This window comes from Anas acuta, chromosome 16 (assembly GCF_963932015.1).
Source record: "Anas acuta chromosome 16, bAnaAcu1.1, whole genome shotgun sequence".
NCBI classification, from domain to species: Eukaryota; Metazoa; Chordata; class Aves; order Anseriformes; family Anatidae; genus Anas; species Anas acuta.
Genome location: NC_088994.1, coordinates 7,456,507 through 7,473,761, shown reverse-complemented (window position 1 = coordinate 7,473,761; position 17,255 = coordinate 7,456,507). Strand labels below are relative to the sequence as shown.

Here is a 17,255-nt window from a genome sequence, read left to right as displayed (position 1 = left end):
TTTTCAGTCATTTTTATCTCCCACTTAACTATTCTGGTTTCTTCTTTTTTTTTTTCCTCCTTGTAACACACTAATGATAAAAGAAACACACGCACACCAAACAAGCAAAAAGATTTTGGAAAAGGGCTTAAGCCACATGAAATAAAGCAAATTTTTCCTAAATAAAACAAACTGCATTTAAGAAGAACTACTTTAACCAAACTGCTGTTTTTTCCTTCATCTGAAAGTCTGCAATGCCTGTTTTAAGAGTACCATAGTTAGATTTATAGGAATATGATCAACAGTGCCTTTGCAAGAATTAAGAAAAACATGAATTTAAAACAAAACTGTAAAAGATTAAAGAAAGAGAAGCTACATTTAAGAAAATTGGAAATCCATTATTATACTCACCAAGAAGAAACACGTTGCTTATTTGGCCACGAACATTCCAAACACTGCTGTGTAACTATAGAAAGTGAAAAAAAATACTCATGAATTCTGAGACAAACAGTACTTCAGAGTTCAAAAAAATATTTCCTCTACAGAGAATCATACAGTATTACCTCTGGAATATCAACTTAATCTGAAAATACTACAATACAGAGGGTCACCAGGTTGCTGTGATCCAAATTATAGATGAGCTATAAGGTCCTTACAGACATTCCACTCCCCTCTCCCCCCCGAGTATCCTGATCAAATTTCTCCATCATTTATCCTTCAAGAACTAGAAGCCACCAGTAACTTCACTGTTATTGCTTCTTTCTGCACCAGGTATTTCAGAATAACTCCATAAAGTAAGCGAGTAGACAGTATATAAAATTTTGTATGTGCAACTAACTTAACATTCAAGTTGCATATGTTTGAATAAATTATTAACAATTGAAACCTACCATGTAGTCAGAACTGCACTTAAAGAAAATTACAGGATACCTTCAGTTTTATCACGCACATTGAGAATGTACAGCCCTACACAAAACACCAGGCTAAATGTCCAGCAGAGAGGATCACAATCTGTGCTCACCATCTCTTCCAAAAGACTGATAAATACAAAACAAGTTCCTACTGGTGGTTTTCTTCCTTTTATCTCATTTACAAAAAATTTTAAGTGCCACTTTTCCAGCTAATCACTATTTGGCAGGTAAGATTTTAAAACAAGTGTATCTGAAGCATTCAGAGACTTGAGTACAACTACCCTACCCCAAATCCCTCTTTTCTTCCCATGAGTTCAATGACAACTGCTATTGAGAGAAGCCCAGAAATGTCACTGTACCAATTATATTCTTATTGCCTAAACTTTCTTTAACTCTGAGTAAGGAAGCATAAAAAAAGCTTCAATTCTGAGATGTCCAAATATGAGAAGCAGGCAACAAACAAAGCCAAGACTGCCAGATCTGAGTCAAAGGGTCAACATGCCTGAGCACTCTCAATTTGGAAGCACATCAAAATTCTTTTACCAAATAATTAGAGCAAACTGGGATTCATAAAAGTCATTATGTCTGATGTAATACAATTTATACTCATACTGGTGGATTTCTGCTGCAAAACTTTGTTTCTTAGAATTTCTTAAGAAGTGATCTTTTAGTACGGGTAATTTGAAAAACAATCAAAATCCTATCCGCAATAAAAGCCTTCAACTAGTTCAAAGAACATACTATAATAAGCATGGCTTTTCAGATATAGCATAAGACTTGTGTTTTCTTAATATTTCAGGTGTGTGTGTATATATATATGTGTATACACACACACACATATATATACAGATATGTGTGTGTGTGTGTCTGTGTGTGTGTGTGTATACACACACAAAAACAATTATTTAGAAGAAATTTTGACTACTACTTCAAAAAAGCAGCCTAAAAAAATCAAGGAAAGAAAAAAGACTGATGTGAAACAATTCTGTCATTGAATAAATCTAGCAACTTAAGATTCTTAAAATCTCTCTGCTTTTAGATCTTAGTTAAGAAAGATTAAGTTCAGTGTGAAGGATATTTTAAGGTGTAAGTTAACCTATCAAACAGCAAGAACTCTCCCGAGTTCAAATGTTTAAAAACTAAAAGACCTGCAGACTGCTCAAGCAAGCTGAATCATTTCTTATGAAAAACTTCTCTAAATCACCACAAAGTTCATCACATCAATCCATGCTGCAATGAGCATGCCACGCATGTATAGCTAAGTAAACAAACTCAAGCTAAGATGACCAAATGCAGTCCTCTTCCTTTAACAGACATCCTCTGTCGAATAAATCACATCCATCACATGGCATACGGATGTGCATTTTGGTCATGTGCAAAGTAAACAAAGAGATTCTCCAAGAACATTTTCTTCATCTACAAATCTTCTCCAAGTCAGTATTTGCAAAGCTTCTCCAAAGAGCAAGAGTTTGGTAGAAACAAGCTACAGCAACCTAAATTGTTCTAATTTAGTCTGCAGATTGGGCACCTCAACACAATTTCTCCTGTTTATCTACCTGAGGTTGCATAACACCACTTCATGATGCTGAATGCACTGAGTATATAACCATCTCCAAGAAAATATTTTTGCCCTGCCTAATGGCTAACTGTGGGCTTACAGAGCCTTTGCCAATCAAGAAAGGTATATAAAAGAAGTAGACCATCTCTTATTCCCATTCTATACTCCCTCAAAAGCAATAGAAAAACAACCACAACACACAAAGTTCCCTGTGCATCCTTCAGATCCCTGGAAAAGGTGCCAACTGCTTGCCGAGCTTCCTTGAGATGCAGATGAGGAAAGGAACAACACTTGGGCTCAAAAACTCATGTGGCAAACTCGTTATTGTGCAAAGACAGCAGATTTCTTCTTAAAAAGAATATACCTTTAAAAAAAATAACAGCAGGGCTAAAGGACATGACTTCAATTTGCCTATGTATTTTCTGCTTGCTTACATGACCTCCAGAGTACTGAGTCCAATACTATTTCATACTCTGAGGGAAACAGTTGCCAACTTTTAAGTGCTAAGGTGGCATTGAAGTATTACCATCTACATCACTTCTAAAAGCACTATCTTGGTATTCAAGAAGAATCCACATTTGAGAGAGAAAATACTTAAGGTGGTACTTACAACTTCAGGTAGTAAATTGACCAACTCCTTATTTGTGACCTGATGTCCAGCCCCTGGCTTTGAGGTCACTCTGGGTGTTCCAGTGATATCCTATATATTTACAGGTTATTGTTGAACCTAAGATTTTTCTTATCAATGAGCATCAACATGTATTGCAGCTATCAGAGTAAGAGGCAACAACTGGAAGTAGATGGAATAAAAAGAAAAACACAGAAATGATCTGGTAACATAACAGTACCTGCAGCAGCAACTAGACCTGGACTTCTGCTTCTTTGAAGAAGTCAACCTAAAAAGAATTCATAAAAAAAAAAAAAACATTTTCCATTGAATCTACACCACCTGCACCACCAACCACTGAAAATCCTTTATGCCACTTTTACAACAAGCCAGTACTCAGTGTTCTGACACTTAGACATGGCAGTCCCGGTTTCAGTATTTTCAAGCAGTCTGCTTCTTCACTGGGCAGGACCAAACCTACCCTCCCTGTTAAAGAACAGGATATATTCACCACAGCCAATGAAAGTGAACCTGCAAATTACACTGGCTTGAGATTTGATGAAGCAAACTACATTTTCATTCACAATAATACATTATGGACACGTATCTGTGTATGCGTCACACTGTAAGGAAGATGCAACTTCACAGCTTCATTACAAGACAAAAGGAAAGAGGTGCTCTTAAAAGCTGCTTGCAGACTCATCCCCCAGCTCAGAGATGAAAGGGCATCAGGGAAAAAAAAAGTCAGTGCATGTTTTCACAATACCAGTAACAGCAATACTGAGAAGATGGAGCCGTAACCTAGGCAGAGGACCTATATAAATACAGGGGATTGTGTCATGCAGAAGCCATGAGCAACTTTCAGTAGAGTCAAGCAGCAACTCAAGTCTGGTGCTTTTTGTGAGCTCTGCTACATTACTGAAGCTTTTTAGGTTTCAGATTTAAAACTAAAGGAAACCCTAACTCAAGCCCTATCAATGGCACTGCCATTCGTGTCCTAAAAACATCCAATTTTAAAGCTGGAACACAAGACATTCAAGGTAGTGCCTTCACTAAAACATTATGCAGAACCAGAGGATATTCTCCATTTCTCTGGTAGAGAAGTTCTGAGTATAAATAGCAAAAGAATAAGCCTGATTTTAAACTAGTATATTAATCTCAACAACAAGACCAGAAAGGCTCTTCCATGCCAACTTCATACTAAAAAAAAAAAAACAAACAACAAAACAAAATATAACAGAACAAAACCCAACCCACTAACCAGTAGCTTCCCACCCCCAAAAAAAAACATGGTACGTAGAGATACAGACTGACACAGGTACATTTCTTTCCAACCTATTTCAGAAACCTACCTGAAACATAGTTCACGAAAAGACTAGGCAGATTGCAGCTGGCTAAATCCAGACAAGGCTTGCCGAAAGTTCTCAAACCCAGTGAAACCACACAAAGGCACGTCAAGAAATTAGCAAGCAGTCTCAAAAAGCTGTAAATACTGCATTCTAACCGGCGTTATTTTCTGTGACACACATCAATAAGCACTGGACATGCTATGCACCTGCACTTACAATACCACTTAAACATGGTGCTTGCACACACACAAAAAAAAAACACTTTCATAAGAACAATGCCTTAAAATGCACCAGACCCAACAGGTTTTTGAACAACAGACGTCATATAGCTACTGGCATTTTGACAGTAAAGACAAACTGAAAGGTGTAAGTTACTATTTCTTACCTGAAAACAGTCTTTTCCTACAGGAGGCACAAGAATTCAACAAAAACCTGTAAGCAAGCAAGGGAGAAAACTTTGAAGATGATAAGGAATAAATAATTAAAAATAAAAAGAACAGACGTGTTACGAACACTTCACAAGACTTCTCAATGTGATGTGCCACTACGTGCAAGGTATCTGCAATTATTCTTAAAAAGAAAAAACAACAACAAAACCTTCTACATCTACACAATTAGGCGACCATCAAGAATGCAGTTTAAATACTGAGGCAAGCACTTACGGGGCTCAACAGTAAATCCTCCCCCCATGTATATTCTTTAGCCCAGCTCACATCTGCACAGGACAGCGCCATATGGGCAGCAAGGGAAGACAAGTGGCAGCAGTGCAGCAACAGTGGCAGCTTCTGTCAAGGTTTGACAAATTACAGCCACAGACAATACTGAGCGGCCAGCAACACGGATATAAATAAAAGATGCAGTGACAGAGAATTTAATATCCCCTACAATTAAATTAGGGATTGCACCCTCCTTCCCTGGCCAAGGGGGAGAATTTAGGCCAATATCATGGCTTAGGTTAACCAGGAACCATAAGAGCAAGAAAAAGAGCTTCAGAGAACTTATCCAATTAAAGGTAAGAATTAATTATATGCTTCTTACATTTCAATCAAGGCAGCACTGTTATGAGCAGCTACTATTCTAGTCTCATTCCCAACTTGACCTTAATTAGGTACTCTGGATTACAGGAAAGCAGATTTTACTCTCAGACTGCTCAAGTAAAATATTATTTCCATTCAGGACACACCAACAAAGTTATCAGTAGAATGTAAACTGAACTCTCCCATAAACTGGCTTAGGTCAAACAATCAGTATTTACCTAAACCACCTTCAATTCCTCAACTACTAGAAGTCACACCAAAAGAAAATAAAGAATTGTACTACAAATGATCTTTGCTACAAGTCTTCTCATTGAGCTTTTTTTGGAAACTGGTCCTCGCTCGTAGTAGGAAGTTAAACAAGTCCACGCCAAAAGCATTTCTCTTGTACAGATGCTCAGCTACAAGCTCCTGTACAGAGACCTACATAAGGTTACTTCAAGTTATCAGCACTGTTTTTAAAAGTTACATTTCATTTGACTACACTATACAACACTGAATTCTGTACGCTGTAAAAATCAGTTTATTTCATCCCGTTTGGACTCCTGGACACTCAAACATCCCTCCTTGTCTATGTCCAAGTGTTTATGCCAGAAGCAATAGCATGGAGTCACAAAAACGTTTGAGATACGAGCAGGATACTGAAAAAGCAGCAGAGATGTAACTGTTCCCCAAAACTGCACTGAGAACCTCCTTGATCAACCGAGTGCTGCTACAGCTACAGCCTGCACGTGCGCTCCGAGCCAAGCGGACCGACAGCCCGTGCTGGAGGCAGCAAGCCATCGGGAACCCAGGTGTGTCGGGAACAAACACGGTGCCTCCCAGCTCTGGGTATCACACGCACACGATGCGAAGCGGCTCCCAGCTGCGCGCAGGGAGCGATCTGGATCTCGCTTCCCTAAAGACGCCTCAGGGAGACAAGCAACAGCAGGGAGCAGAAGCGCTCCGAGGCCCTCGGCCGCCGGGACCGCCTCCGGGCGCTGGCCCCACGCGAGGCTCCGTCCCCGGGGCCGGGCGCGGAGCCGCCCCCCGCCCCGCAGAGCCCCCGCCGGGAGCGGCCCCGCGCCGCTTCCTGAGGCCGCCGGGGCCGGGCTCCGCCGCCGGCCCCTCCCCGGCCGCGCACCTCCCGCCGCAGCCCCCGCCGGGCCCCGGCCCCGCCGCTCCCCCGGGCCCGTTCGGCGCCTCTCTCCCGGGCCCCGCGGCCCCGGCGCCGCCGCAAGGTCACTCGGCCGCCCCCAACGGCCGGGCCCCGCGGCGCCGGCGCTCGGCGCGCTCCTACTCACCTGGGCCGCGGGCGGAGGCGAGGGGAGAGGAGAGGACAGGGAGCGGGGGCGGGGGCGGCGGGGGCGCGGCCCGGGCCCCCCGGCCCCGGCCAGGCGGCAGCGGCGCCCGCTCGGCGCCCCCGGCCCGGCCCGGCCCGGCCCTTTGTGCGCGGGGCCGCGTGCCAGCCGCGCCGCGCCCGGCCTCCCTCCCCTCGCCTCGCCTCGCCTCGCCACGCCGCGGGCCCGCAGCGCAGCGCAACGCGGGGCGGGCGGGAGGCGCGGGCCCGGCCCGCCCGGGCGCCGCCGCGCTCTTACCGAGGGCTCTGCACGGGACAAAGGCGGAGAGCGGAGCCAAACCGCCCCCGGGCCCCGCTGCGCGCCGAGCCCAGCGCCACCGACCGCGCAGCGCCACAAAATGGCCGCCTCGCTGCGGCGCCGCCACCCGCCGCCGGAGGGGGCGGGCTCGGGCCGGGCCCCTCCCGCTCGCTGCCGGGCCGCGGGGGCGCGCAGCGCGCTCACTGCGCGGCCCCGCGGGTCCCGGTCCCGGTCCCGGTCCCCAAGGAACGGCGGCGGCGGCGCCTCGCGGCCGGGGCGCTGTGGGTGAGGGGTGGGAGGACGGCCCCGGCCCTGCCGGTGAGCGGCCTCCCGACAGGCGCTGCCCCCAGGCTGGGGCGCGGCAAGAGGTTTCTGTGTCCACCAGGGCTCTGAAAAAGGGTGAAATAAACCCAAAAAACACCAAACACCGCGTGCCCGCTGCCCGGAGGGGCTGTGTCTGTCTCCTCTGCGGCCCCCAGGCAGCTCCCCCTGCTCCGGGCCCCGTGCTGCCGGCCCCTGGATGGAGCCGTTCAGCCTCCTGAAAATCAAAACGCTTCTCAGTTTTATGGTAACTTAAAGCCAAGAGCATGCTGGTGCAGAACAGCAAAAATCTCTGCAGATTGAAGTTCTTAACTTCAAATATTGCAGGATTTGTCGCTGTAGGTGATAAACCCTCCTGGTTCAGGGGGTTTGCCTGAGACAATCCAGCATTTTCTGCCCGGAGGCCGCAGACAGGTGAATGATGGTCACCCACCAGGTTTGAGGGACGAAAGGGGAGCTGTTGGGGCCAAGGTGCCTGCGGGGCTCGTGCTGCAGGTAGTGCCAGTTTAATTTATAATCACTTCAATTTCAAATGATCATTTCATTGAGAAAAGCTGAAACAATTTTTAGTCACTAAGGAGTTGCTTTTTTTTTTTTTTTTCCCCAGTTTGCAGGGTACTCGGTATACCCCACGTGTGTCAGCAGCGTGTACAGCTGCATGCAACAAGGTGAGTGGGCAACCCATAGCTCCGGGTCTAAGCACTTTTCTCTCATCTTCGTCCTGCCAAATACCCACAGAAACTGCTGGCGCTGCACAAATCCAATGACATCAGCCTCACCCCAGTGCCATGAACAGCACTGGACCCAACAAGCACAAAGGCTGGTGCAAAGCACCTTCTGTGTTAATGTTTCTCTGATGTTCTTGTATGTTAATGTTTCTTGCAGCTTGTGAGCAGTGTACTGTGAATTTGTGGAAGCAGGATGACTTGCTAAAAATGCCATAACAGGAGAAAAAAAAAATGTGGCAGAAAATGTAGTTATCAGCTTGGACTATTTTTAACCTGGGAATCTCACATGTGGTTTTAACATTGCAGGTTTCTAGAGACAAGAAAAAAAGATTGCAGAATGAATTAAAATAAAAAGCAGCTAAACAAAACCACTCCAAAGTTTTGAGGAAAATAATTTCCTTTTTTTGTTTTTATACTTTCACTAAAATGTAATTGTAGTGTTTATGGTTTTGTTTCATTTTGTTTTGAGAGCACTATATTTTATTAAAGTTTTGACCACTTAAAAAGCACTGAGCCTTAGAACATCTGTCATGAGAAAGCAGGTGTCAGAAACCATTTCCTTCTCCACAGAAATGGGTCTTTCTAAATCCCATTGTTTATGAGTTGGGAGAAATAATGTCTTATTCTCCCTTTATCTCCCTCATGCCTGCTTCTTTCCCACAAGAGCAAACTACTTCTGGCAATCTATGGAAGTGTACATGTATATACCAATTTGTGATGTCTTTTTCCTTGTGGGTAGTCCAAGACTTCAGATTCAGTGTCTGATGTCAGTGTTCTTGGTTGACATTTATTGTAAAACCTCAGATGTTAGATATCCAGCCTGTCTCCACAGTCTGCAGAACAACGGCCTTTCCTGGAGAACACAGCCTCCCCCTGCATTGACACCCACAGCAAACAGCAATGCTGTGCCTGCCTCCAGCTTGTCCCAGCCTAGTGTAAGCAGAAGAGGAGCGTGACCACGGTACTCACCTGTCTGGGACAGGTGCCAGCCCCCCTCAGGAGTTCAGCTGGATCAGTTGGGATCCACTGTCTCACACATCAGAGAAACCAATGAATGCAACTGTGGGCAAAGTGGGCTTTGCAGTCCAGGAGGGTTTGTCTGTCCACTCTGGAAAGTGATGCTCTTCTCACCTGCAGAGTACCTACCACATTCAGCATGAGGGCTGCCATGAACCTTGTGAGTCACTGTCAGGGAGCAGAGCAGGAGTGGGGTGCTGTGCCAGGACAGGCGAGCTAGAGCAGGGGTGGCAACAGAACATGAGGGCAGTGCCCCACCCAACACTGTGCAGTCCAGTGGTGAAAAGGGAGCAGAACAGATCCAGTGACAGTGATAAGAGTCCAGCACGAAATCCCATAGCGATGAGGCAAGAAGGTCAAGGGAGAAAGTAAGTCAGTCCATGTTTTGGGGTCAGGGAAGTCCACGGCCAGGCACAGGAGTAGCTGACCTGGCTCAGGCAGAGACCAAGGGTGATGCTTTGTGATTAGGTGACATTCCCAAAGAAGAAGGAGGAAGTTCCCAGTGAGGTGTTTTCCTTTGCCACCTCTTTCTCTTCAAGGTCAGCTCTACAACTGTGCTCTCACCAAGCTGGCTTTGAGCACAAGCAGCTGAACTGCTGAGGAGCGTGCTCCAGGCTCTGGCACTTCCCTTGCCTGTCGGCGAGCCAGGCTTGCTGACCAGTTTCCCCATACCTCAACAGAGAAAATCAGGCATGTGGCAAGGGCAATGCATCCAGCCAGCCTCCTGCCTCCACTTCAGCACAAGAGGATCCATGATCAGAAAGCGCCTCTTGCATTGACTAAAAAAAGAAACTGAACAAGCTGCAAAGCGATGCCACCCGTGAGGCCAGCCTCTGCATTTGGTCAGAGAAATCCCCTGCAGAAGACTCCCCCCTCCTCCCTGACCAGCCACCCAAGGGGCCAGTGTGGCAGATGCAAAGGGTGTCTCTGCGCCCGTGGAAGTTTATCTTCTCCTGCACAAGGGCCCAGCCAGCGAGAGGCAGGGGAGCCTGCAGCTGCGTGCCGTGCAGCCCACGCGGGGTCACTGCAGCCCGCACTAAAGCAGCGCCACAGCGCAGGGAGGCCGCAGGCTCCCAGCCTGCCCGAGCATGGCGTGGCTCAGCCGCCAGCAGAGGTGGTGTGCTGAGGCTGCCCCAAGCATGGGCTTTGCAGAGCCGGGTGGGGATTAGACGAGGGCCAGCACAGCACGGCTCAGGGGAGTTTACAGCCGCAGGCCGTGCCCTCAACACCAAAGATCAGTCTGAGGATGAGCTTTGTGTCCAGCCCTGCTCGTAGTGGCTCATGTCAGAACATTTCTGGAGGCCCCCCCCCATGTCTGGCTGACCTCTGGGCAAGGCCCTGAGGCACATGTAGGGGCAGAGGCTCACTCCCCAAGTCAGTGCCTCTGCCGCACAGCAGCACTCCACGCCTGGGCAGTTTATAGCTTGGGCCATTTTGTCATCCCTTCTCTGTCAGCCAGAGCAACCAGAGAGGCTGGGAGCTGGCTGTGGATCTCCAGGTAGGATGTCTGCCCTCAGCCTGCACAGGGCCAGCACAGCCCCATTCGTGGATCAGTGTGGCAGAGACGTGCAGGCACGTCAGGGCACCTAGGCACCCCCATGCTGATTCAACTGGGAGCAGGGGGAGGCTGTAGCCCCTTCCATCTCCTCATCCTCTTTGGGCTCCTGGAGCCATGGGGTCTGCCTGAGAGTGAGGAGGTAGCACACTGCAGGGACACCCAAGCCCGGTATCTGGGTACTGTTTACAGTTGCAACACCTTTGTCTTCCCCAGCAGGAACCAAGGCTGGGTCATTTCAGGGGAGGTTGTACCACATGCTGGAACAGTTTAATAGCTCAGTGGCCTCAAAAGAGAGGGGCCCCACTCCTCCTCTGTTCCCCTGCTCTCCACATTTCCCCTGCAGCCCATGTGGTCACCACTGTTGCTTGTGATCTGAATGAAGCACCAGAGCTGGCACAAGGATGGAGGAAATGGGGCTGTGAGTGGAGATGAGTAGACATAGGCCATTAGTTCTTCTCTGGGGAAGCAGCATCTTGTGGGAACAACCTTTGTCTTGTGCTTCTAAATGGCTTCATGGGCTTGGGCCCTGAATCCTGCCAGTTCCCAAGGCTGGCAGCTGAGGTCCCAGCCCCTTGTGTTTCTCTTTCTGACCAGCAGTTTGGCCCAGCACTGGGCTCCAGCTCACACCTGCGCTCTGTGAGAAGCCAAACAGCACATGGCAGCTGCTGGCTGCACCCAAGGGCTGGTGGCCCAAGGAGACACCTCCTCTCCAATAACAGCAGGTGAAGCAGGCACTAGGATACCAAGAAACCTCAATTTGAAACTCCGATGTGCCTGTGAACACCTGAGCCCTCCTGCCCTCCTCCCTGGGGCCCCTCAACACCAGCAACCAGACCTTTGGGCTCTCTCTGCTTGCATTTTCGCAGAAAGACTTCATATTCAACCTCGTGTTTTCACATCTCCATATTCCTCCTTCAGACAGCAGTGATGAAGGCAATCCACCAAGGAAGGGACTCAGGCTCCCTTTACCATATCAGCAAACACCAAACACTTCAGACAAAGCAGAATGGCTTTGATGGTGAGGAGGAGGAAGCTCTGGGTGGAGGCTGCAGCAGGAGAAGCCCCTGGGAGCTGTAGGTTCAAACCTTCCTGGACTGGGCAGCGTCTTGAAATGGTGCCCCCCTCTTTGAAAGGAAGTGCCACCAGCATATGATCAGCTCCAGAGCGTCGGCAGCCCTGGTGAGACTCAGGACAGTAACTTGTCACCACCCAACTGAAGTGGCAAAGGTAGCACTTGTGCTGCAGCTCCACCATGGGATGTGACTGGTGTGAGTCTGGAGCACCAATACAGATGGCTGCTAGCTCCTTCTTGGGGTGGGGAGGAAAGATCCAGAAACTCCTCCAATCTGAACATAAAAATGCCCCAGCTGGGTCAGCCCTGCAGCCTGTCTAACCACATCTCCAGCAACAGAACAGATTATGCAGAGGAAGCACATGCCTGCGGCACCCACAGTGGCTGGATTAGGGACATTAGCAGTACATCCATGTCTTATCCTCTGACTACCCATTTGTGGAGCTATATAGCCCATAAACTTGCCTAAATCCCTTCTGACCCTGAAGGGCTGCAGAAGATAACTGCTCCTGTATAAAGTATTCTCCTTTATCTGCTCCTCCCTGATCTCTTCCCAGTTTCACTGAGTGCCCCACAGTAGCTCCCTGAGAATTACAAACAACAGAAGTAGCCCACAGCTTGCTTCCCAAGTGCTGATGTCATGCTGGTTCCCAAATATTATTCATGAACACTGACATTCAGGCTGAAACCTGCAGCTCCAGGCAGGCACAATCACACATCAAATTCACAAAAAGAACCAGGGACAACTATGGAGACTGTATTTATTATTATAACAGAAGAGAGGCTGCTTTACTGATCTGTATTTACAAATCTGTTGGCAAAGAAAGTAATATCCAGTGTAATTTATTAGCCTATTTTACAGCCCTGGCAAGAAGCATTCATTTGTAATAGCAGCAAATGCCTATGGTTTGATTGCCTGCTACAGCTAAGTGCAAGGAATAACATGGATCACCAGTCTGGTGGCTGGCTGCAGACACATGCAGCTGCAGCCCAAAGAAGGGGGCAAGCACATGGCTGCTCCAGCCCTCGTGGGGCCAGGATGTGGCACCCTGAACCTGTTCAATGGTTCAAATTTTGGCAAAACATGGCAAAGCTGGTAACCGCCTGCCTGTCTCTGTTTCTGTGAATGTGGCCCCAAATCTGAAGCACGAGGTGCTCAGCACTTTGGAAGGCGAAACAGAGCTGAACTCCTTGGAAGCACTTGGATAGGATGAGTGTGTGAAGCAGATCCTTGCACATTTTTTGGCATGTTTGACACAGCTAATCCTGACAAAGAAGCAAGGTTTCCTGGACCGCAGAAGCATCTGGTGTAACAAGGGGGACCACGACTCTTGGCTCATTTGGCCACAAAATGGATTTGCACTGTGGAGCTCTCTGAGCAAAGTTGTACCCTGGAAACCCCACTCACAGAGAGAGATTCAGACACGGGGCACCCTCTGCACATGGCACGTTGTGTCCATGTCTTTGGTTCAGGTTCAGACATCAGCTTGAAACCTCACTCCTTGGCTCCCCACTCGGCTCCTGCAATCCAAAGAGGGCGACTCCAGGTCCCCACTTGAAAGGGAGGGGGTGCAGAAATGCAAATGCAACCTTGGACGCTACCAGTAGACTTAGCATTGCATGAATGATCCCAGCATGCAGCTTTTTGCTGCAGATCTGCCTCCAGCACAGAAAACACTTCAGATGAAAAGAATAATGCCAGGATGCCACAGAATTAGAGATTGCTGCTTGCTAAGGAACATGCAACGGTATCTGGAGGCTGCAGGGAAATCTACGTGCTGCCCCTTGCTGTACCTCACTTCTTGGTGGCACATGGAAAGCTGCTGGGGTTTAAAAGCAAAAGAGAGGACACTGAGCTGCCAGCCTGACAGTACCCTAGCATGCTCCACTGCACCTCAGCTGTTTGGATCTGCCTCTTCCCTTCCTTTCCTACACCCTCTGCAGATCCAGTGAGAATTTGGTGGGAAGAGCGCGGGTGCCACAGCTGACTCCAGGCAAGAGGCAATGCAGCTGCCCTGCCTGGAAGGGCACACCTCAGCACAGGGGCACTTCTTCCCACTGGTGGTCTTCCCTGTTTTCTTTGGACCAGGGCTGGACCAGAGGGTGGGCAGAGCTGTCTGTGAAGGACCTGGTGCCAGGAAATGGGGTTGCTGGAGCCGCGGAGGCCGCTCTGAGCACCACTGGCACTTTCTCAGCTGTTCTTCAGGAAAACTGGTGTCAGCTCATGTGGCACATGCAACCTGGCAGAAAGGAGCTACGAAGCTGGTGGGGTTACCCCTCGAGGATATGGCCCACATTAGGAGGATGCCAAGACTGTTGCATCTGTAGGCATCCAGGTGCACAGCCTTCCTCTTGTCCCTAGGCCCCATGGTGTGGGTGGTGCTGGTTTAGCTCCACACAGGGATGGTCCCACAGGCCGACCACACTGCTGTGCAGCTCTGAAACCGCCTAAAGGAGAGGGTGAGGTGGATGCTGTGCTGAGCTGGCCTGCCTGAGCTCCCAGGCACAGGATGTCTGTCTGTCTGGCCGTCCAGCAGCAGAGGCTCAGACATCTCTCCTTGGGTTGCAATACGTTTCCACTCATCAGGGCAGTCCCAGGAATCCCTCTGCCTCAGCCAACCCCCTGCATCTTCACATCTACCTACCAGCAGCACCATGGGGTGCCAGAAACACCCTCACGCCTCCAACCAACAGTCTGCAGAGGTAAAGCAGGCTGGCTCCATAGCAGTGGGTGCCATCCCTGTGAGGCAGTTATGTCCCCCAGGACCAGCTTGTGCCACAATACAGGAGCGATGTCCTCCTACCTGAAGCCAACTCTTCCTCCAGAAAGGAGATGGAGAATCTCACTGCCTCAGGCAGCTGTCTCATGGGTGTCACAGCCCTTTCAAAATGCAGCCAGTTCTGTGGCTCCAAGGAGGAAACCTTCCCACCTCTGACACACAGAGGCCTGGCATGTCCAAGGACTTCCAGGTCCTGCTGCTGAAATGCCCAAGCCTTTCAAGAATGTCTAGTCCTTGTCCTTGAAGGGACATGTTGGGAGACGTTCAGGGGCTAACCTGGGGTGTGAAAGCAGCAAGGACAACAGAAGAAATCTAAGCAGAGAGGAGAAGACTTCAGGCACCCAATGACTCCCCAGGGCAATGTCCTGGACCCCAGGGCCAGTGCCTCAAACCAGCCCTTTGATGAAGCTGGTGTCCAAGTGTACTATCAGCATGCGAAGGAAGGACATTTCCTTGCGTGTGTTCTCAAAGATAATGCGAGGGTCATCAGACTGACAGCGCAGACAGTTAGGGGCCATCACCATGGCCAGGTTGTTCACGTCCATCTTCGTTCTGCCCACATTTGATGGCTGAGCAAAGATCTGCAGGTAATAAGGAAAAGTTGAGCTGTAGCAGTAGAAAAGGGCAAGAACTCCAAACACGGCCTAAGAAGAGAAGCAAGGACAGCAGAGATGTGGCCTCCTTGAAGGACAGTGCCCCAACAGCCACACATTCACAGGGGAAGACCACCATGCTCTGACTTGGCTGATGGTGTGGGAGTCTCAGCAGACAGGGAACATCCTGCAGATCTCAACCCTTCCCTGTGGGACCTGCCCCATACTCCGCAAGATCAAGAATATAGTTTATTGCTCCAACAAGGGACAAGGCCAGAAAACCTCCCTCCACTAATCCCACCTTAAATACAAATGGGAGATCCTAAATGCCAGCTGATGGCGCACTACAGATGACCCCCCTTGTGCTCTATGCTCCTGGCTGGCATCAGAGGCAAGGATGGTTGGGGCTGCCTACCTGCAGAAAGTGTATGAGGTAACACAGCACCAGTCTGTTGAGCTCTGGCAAAAGATGCACCACAGCCACGGCAGCGTCAGGGTTCTCGTAGTTACTGATACACTCTTTGTAGAACTGCTGGGGGATCACAGGCTCCTCCAGCTCCCGATACCACAGCTTGAGGAGAGAGGCTGGGCAGAAAGCAGAAGGCATGAGAACAGCTCTGGTTACCTCCCCGTCATGTTCAGATACAAATTTGGCAGAGAGACTGAATGCCTCAGGATCCGGAGGACAGAGGAAGGATTCTGCAGTTGTCCCATTTCACCTTAGAGATCAAGTCAGAGTTGCTGGGAACAAGAGTGCTGCTCCTGAATGACTCCCAGCTGCCCTGCAGGCTGCTGGGCTCATACAGCCTCACTCTGACGGACCCTCCACCACCCCCAGTGCTTTCCCATGGACAGCATTTGGAAAAGCAGCAGAAAGGCATAGAATAAAAAGCCAGTTGGTGAAGACAGCTCGCAGAGTACAGCACTGTGTACATGTCCCCAGACAGCAGCATGCATCCTGGGCTGCTCCTGTACCTTCCCCTCTGCACTGTACCATGGCTAAGGCTGCACCGTGCACACATGCAGCATTCCCCTACCTGGGATGTTGGGGTCACTGAGGCCACTTGGGATTCTCCACTGATCCACCTGCAACTTCAATGCGTTGACTTCATCTATGTCACCAGGTATCCTGCAAACAGAAGCACAGCAAGGATGCTTCAGAGAGCACACGGTGTGGCACACAGCAGGCCAGCAAACGGTGGCTCCAAAACTGCTTCTGAGACCCTGGGAAGAAGGGAGCACACAGCAGCAGTACCTACAGAAGCAGTTTGTCAGAAAGAATAGCTTGTCTGCTTTTAGACACAGTTTTAAGATGGGTGTGGAAGAAACACATGTCTCCTTCCCACTAACTCAGACATCCACTGTCATTTTGTCCTCAGAAGCAGTTATTTCCTGTAACTGGGCCTCCCTGCAGCACATTCAGGCCAGACCAAAGAAGCACCTCTGGCTAAATAAGCCAAGATATTAGAAACTAATGCAGGGCAAAGTTGAGTGTTCTGCTAGCTATCTTAAATTACATTTAATAACTGAAAAACTAATTAAAGTCTTAAAACAAATAACAATGAAAAAAAAAAACAACACACAACCAAACCAACCCCTGAACCCCTGTGTTCATCATACAGATTCTCTGTCTCCCTTGAATCCTCACATGTTCACCCAGGAGCAAAATACCCTGAGTCTTGCACATCACCAAGGCTGAAGTGTTGCATTTGATGAACTGCTTTTATCCGATAGATTCTGTCATCCCTTATAATTGCTTTCAGTCACTGGAGAGAGTTCTGATTGGCACCAGTCTGCCTTTCAGCATGATATGTTCAGGGAGATCCCACGTGTGATAATTATCTGTAACTTCTCCTCCAGTGTTAATTACCCATCGAAAGCAGGAGAAAAGCAGCAAAGCTACAAACAGGGCACTGTAGTGAGGTCATTGCAAGCTACTCGTAGAAAAGCTCCCTCCTCTACAGCCTGCCTTCTGCAAGGGACACTGCAAGTCACGGCAGTACAGTGCTGTGCTTTAGTCCCTGTTTGGTGCCAGTCACTCCCAGTTCAATTCAGCTTTCCACCTACTGGGCCATCCCTGCACTTCTCGGCAGCAGCATCCCCCCACCACAGAAACAAGGACACACAGGCTTCCTCCAGAAGAGGTGTGAGAAACTCACACACCACAGCTG

General features: G+C 48.8%; 2 protein-coding genes across 12 annotated transcripts in view; both read right to left on the bottom strand.

Moving 5' to 3' along the window:
• The window catches only part of PHF20 (PHD finger protein 20), a 73,468-nt gene extending 66,300 nt beyond the window's left edge, over positions 1-7,168 (bottom strand). For 4 of the 8 annotated variants that reach the window (XM_068700678.1, XM_068700677.1, XM_068700684.1 and 1 more), the window contains exons 1-4: positions 7,016-7,167; positions 4,790-4,836; positions 3,297-3,344; positions 391-445 (exon numbers count right to left, since the gene is read on the bottom strand). The gene's annotated coding sequence lies outside the window, so the exon portion shown is untranslated. Of the gene's footprint in view, positions 1-390; positions 446-3,058; positions 3,149-3,296; positions 3,345-4,789; positions 4,837-7,015 lie in introns of those variants that run through there. The other 4 variants (XM_068700683.1, XM_068700681.1, XM_068700679.1 and 1 more) reach the window with 3 other exon arrangements.
• Positions 7,169-12,458: 5,290 nt separating this feature from the next.
• LOC137865539 (rho GTPase-activating protein 39-like) overlaps positions 12,459-17,255 on the bottom strand; it is a 49,754-nt gene continuing 44,957 nt past the window's right edge. For all 4 annotated transcript variants that reach the window (XM_068700674.1, XM_068700675.1, XM_068700676.1 and 1 more), the window contains exons 8-10: positions 16,122-16,213; positions 15,506-15,669; positions 12,459-15,078 (exon numbers count right to left, since the gene is read on the bottom strand). In XM_068700674.1, the coding sequence (XP_068556775.1) occupies positions 14,878-15,078; positions 15,506-15,669; positions 16,122-16,213 (457 nt within the window). In that variant the 3' untranslated portion in view covers positions 12,459-14,877. The remainder of the gene's footprint in view (positions 15,079-15,505; positions 15,670-16,121; positions 16,214-17,255) is intronic.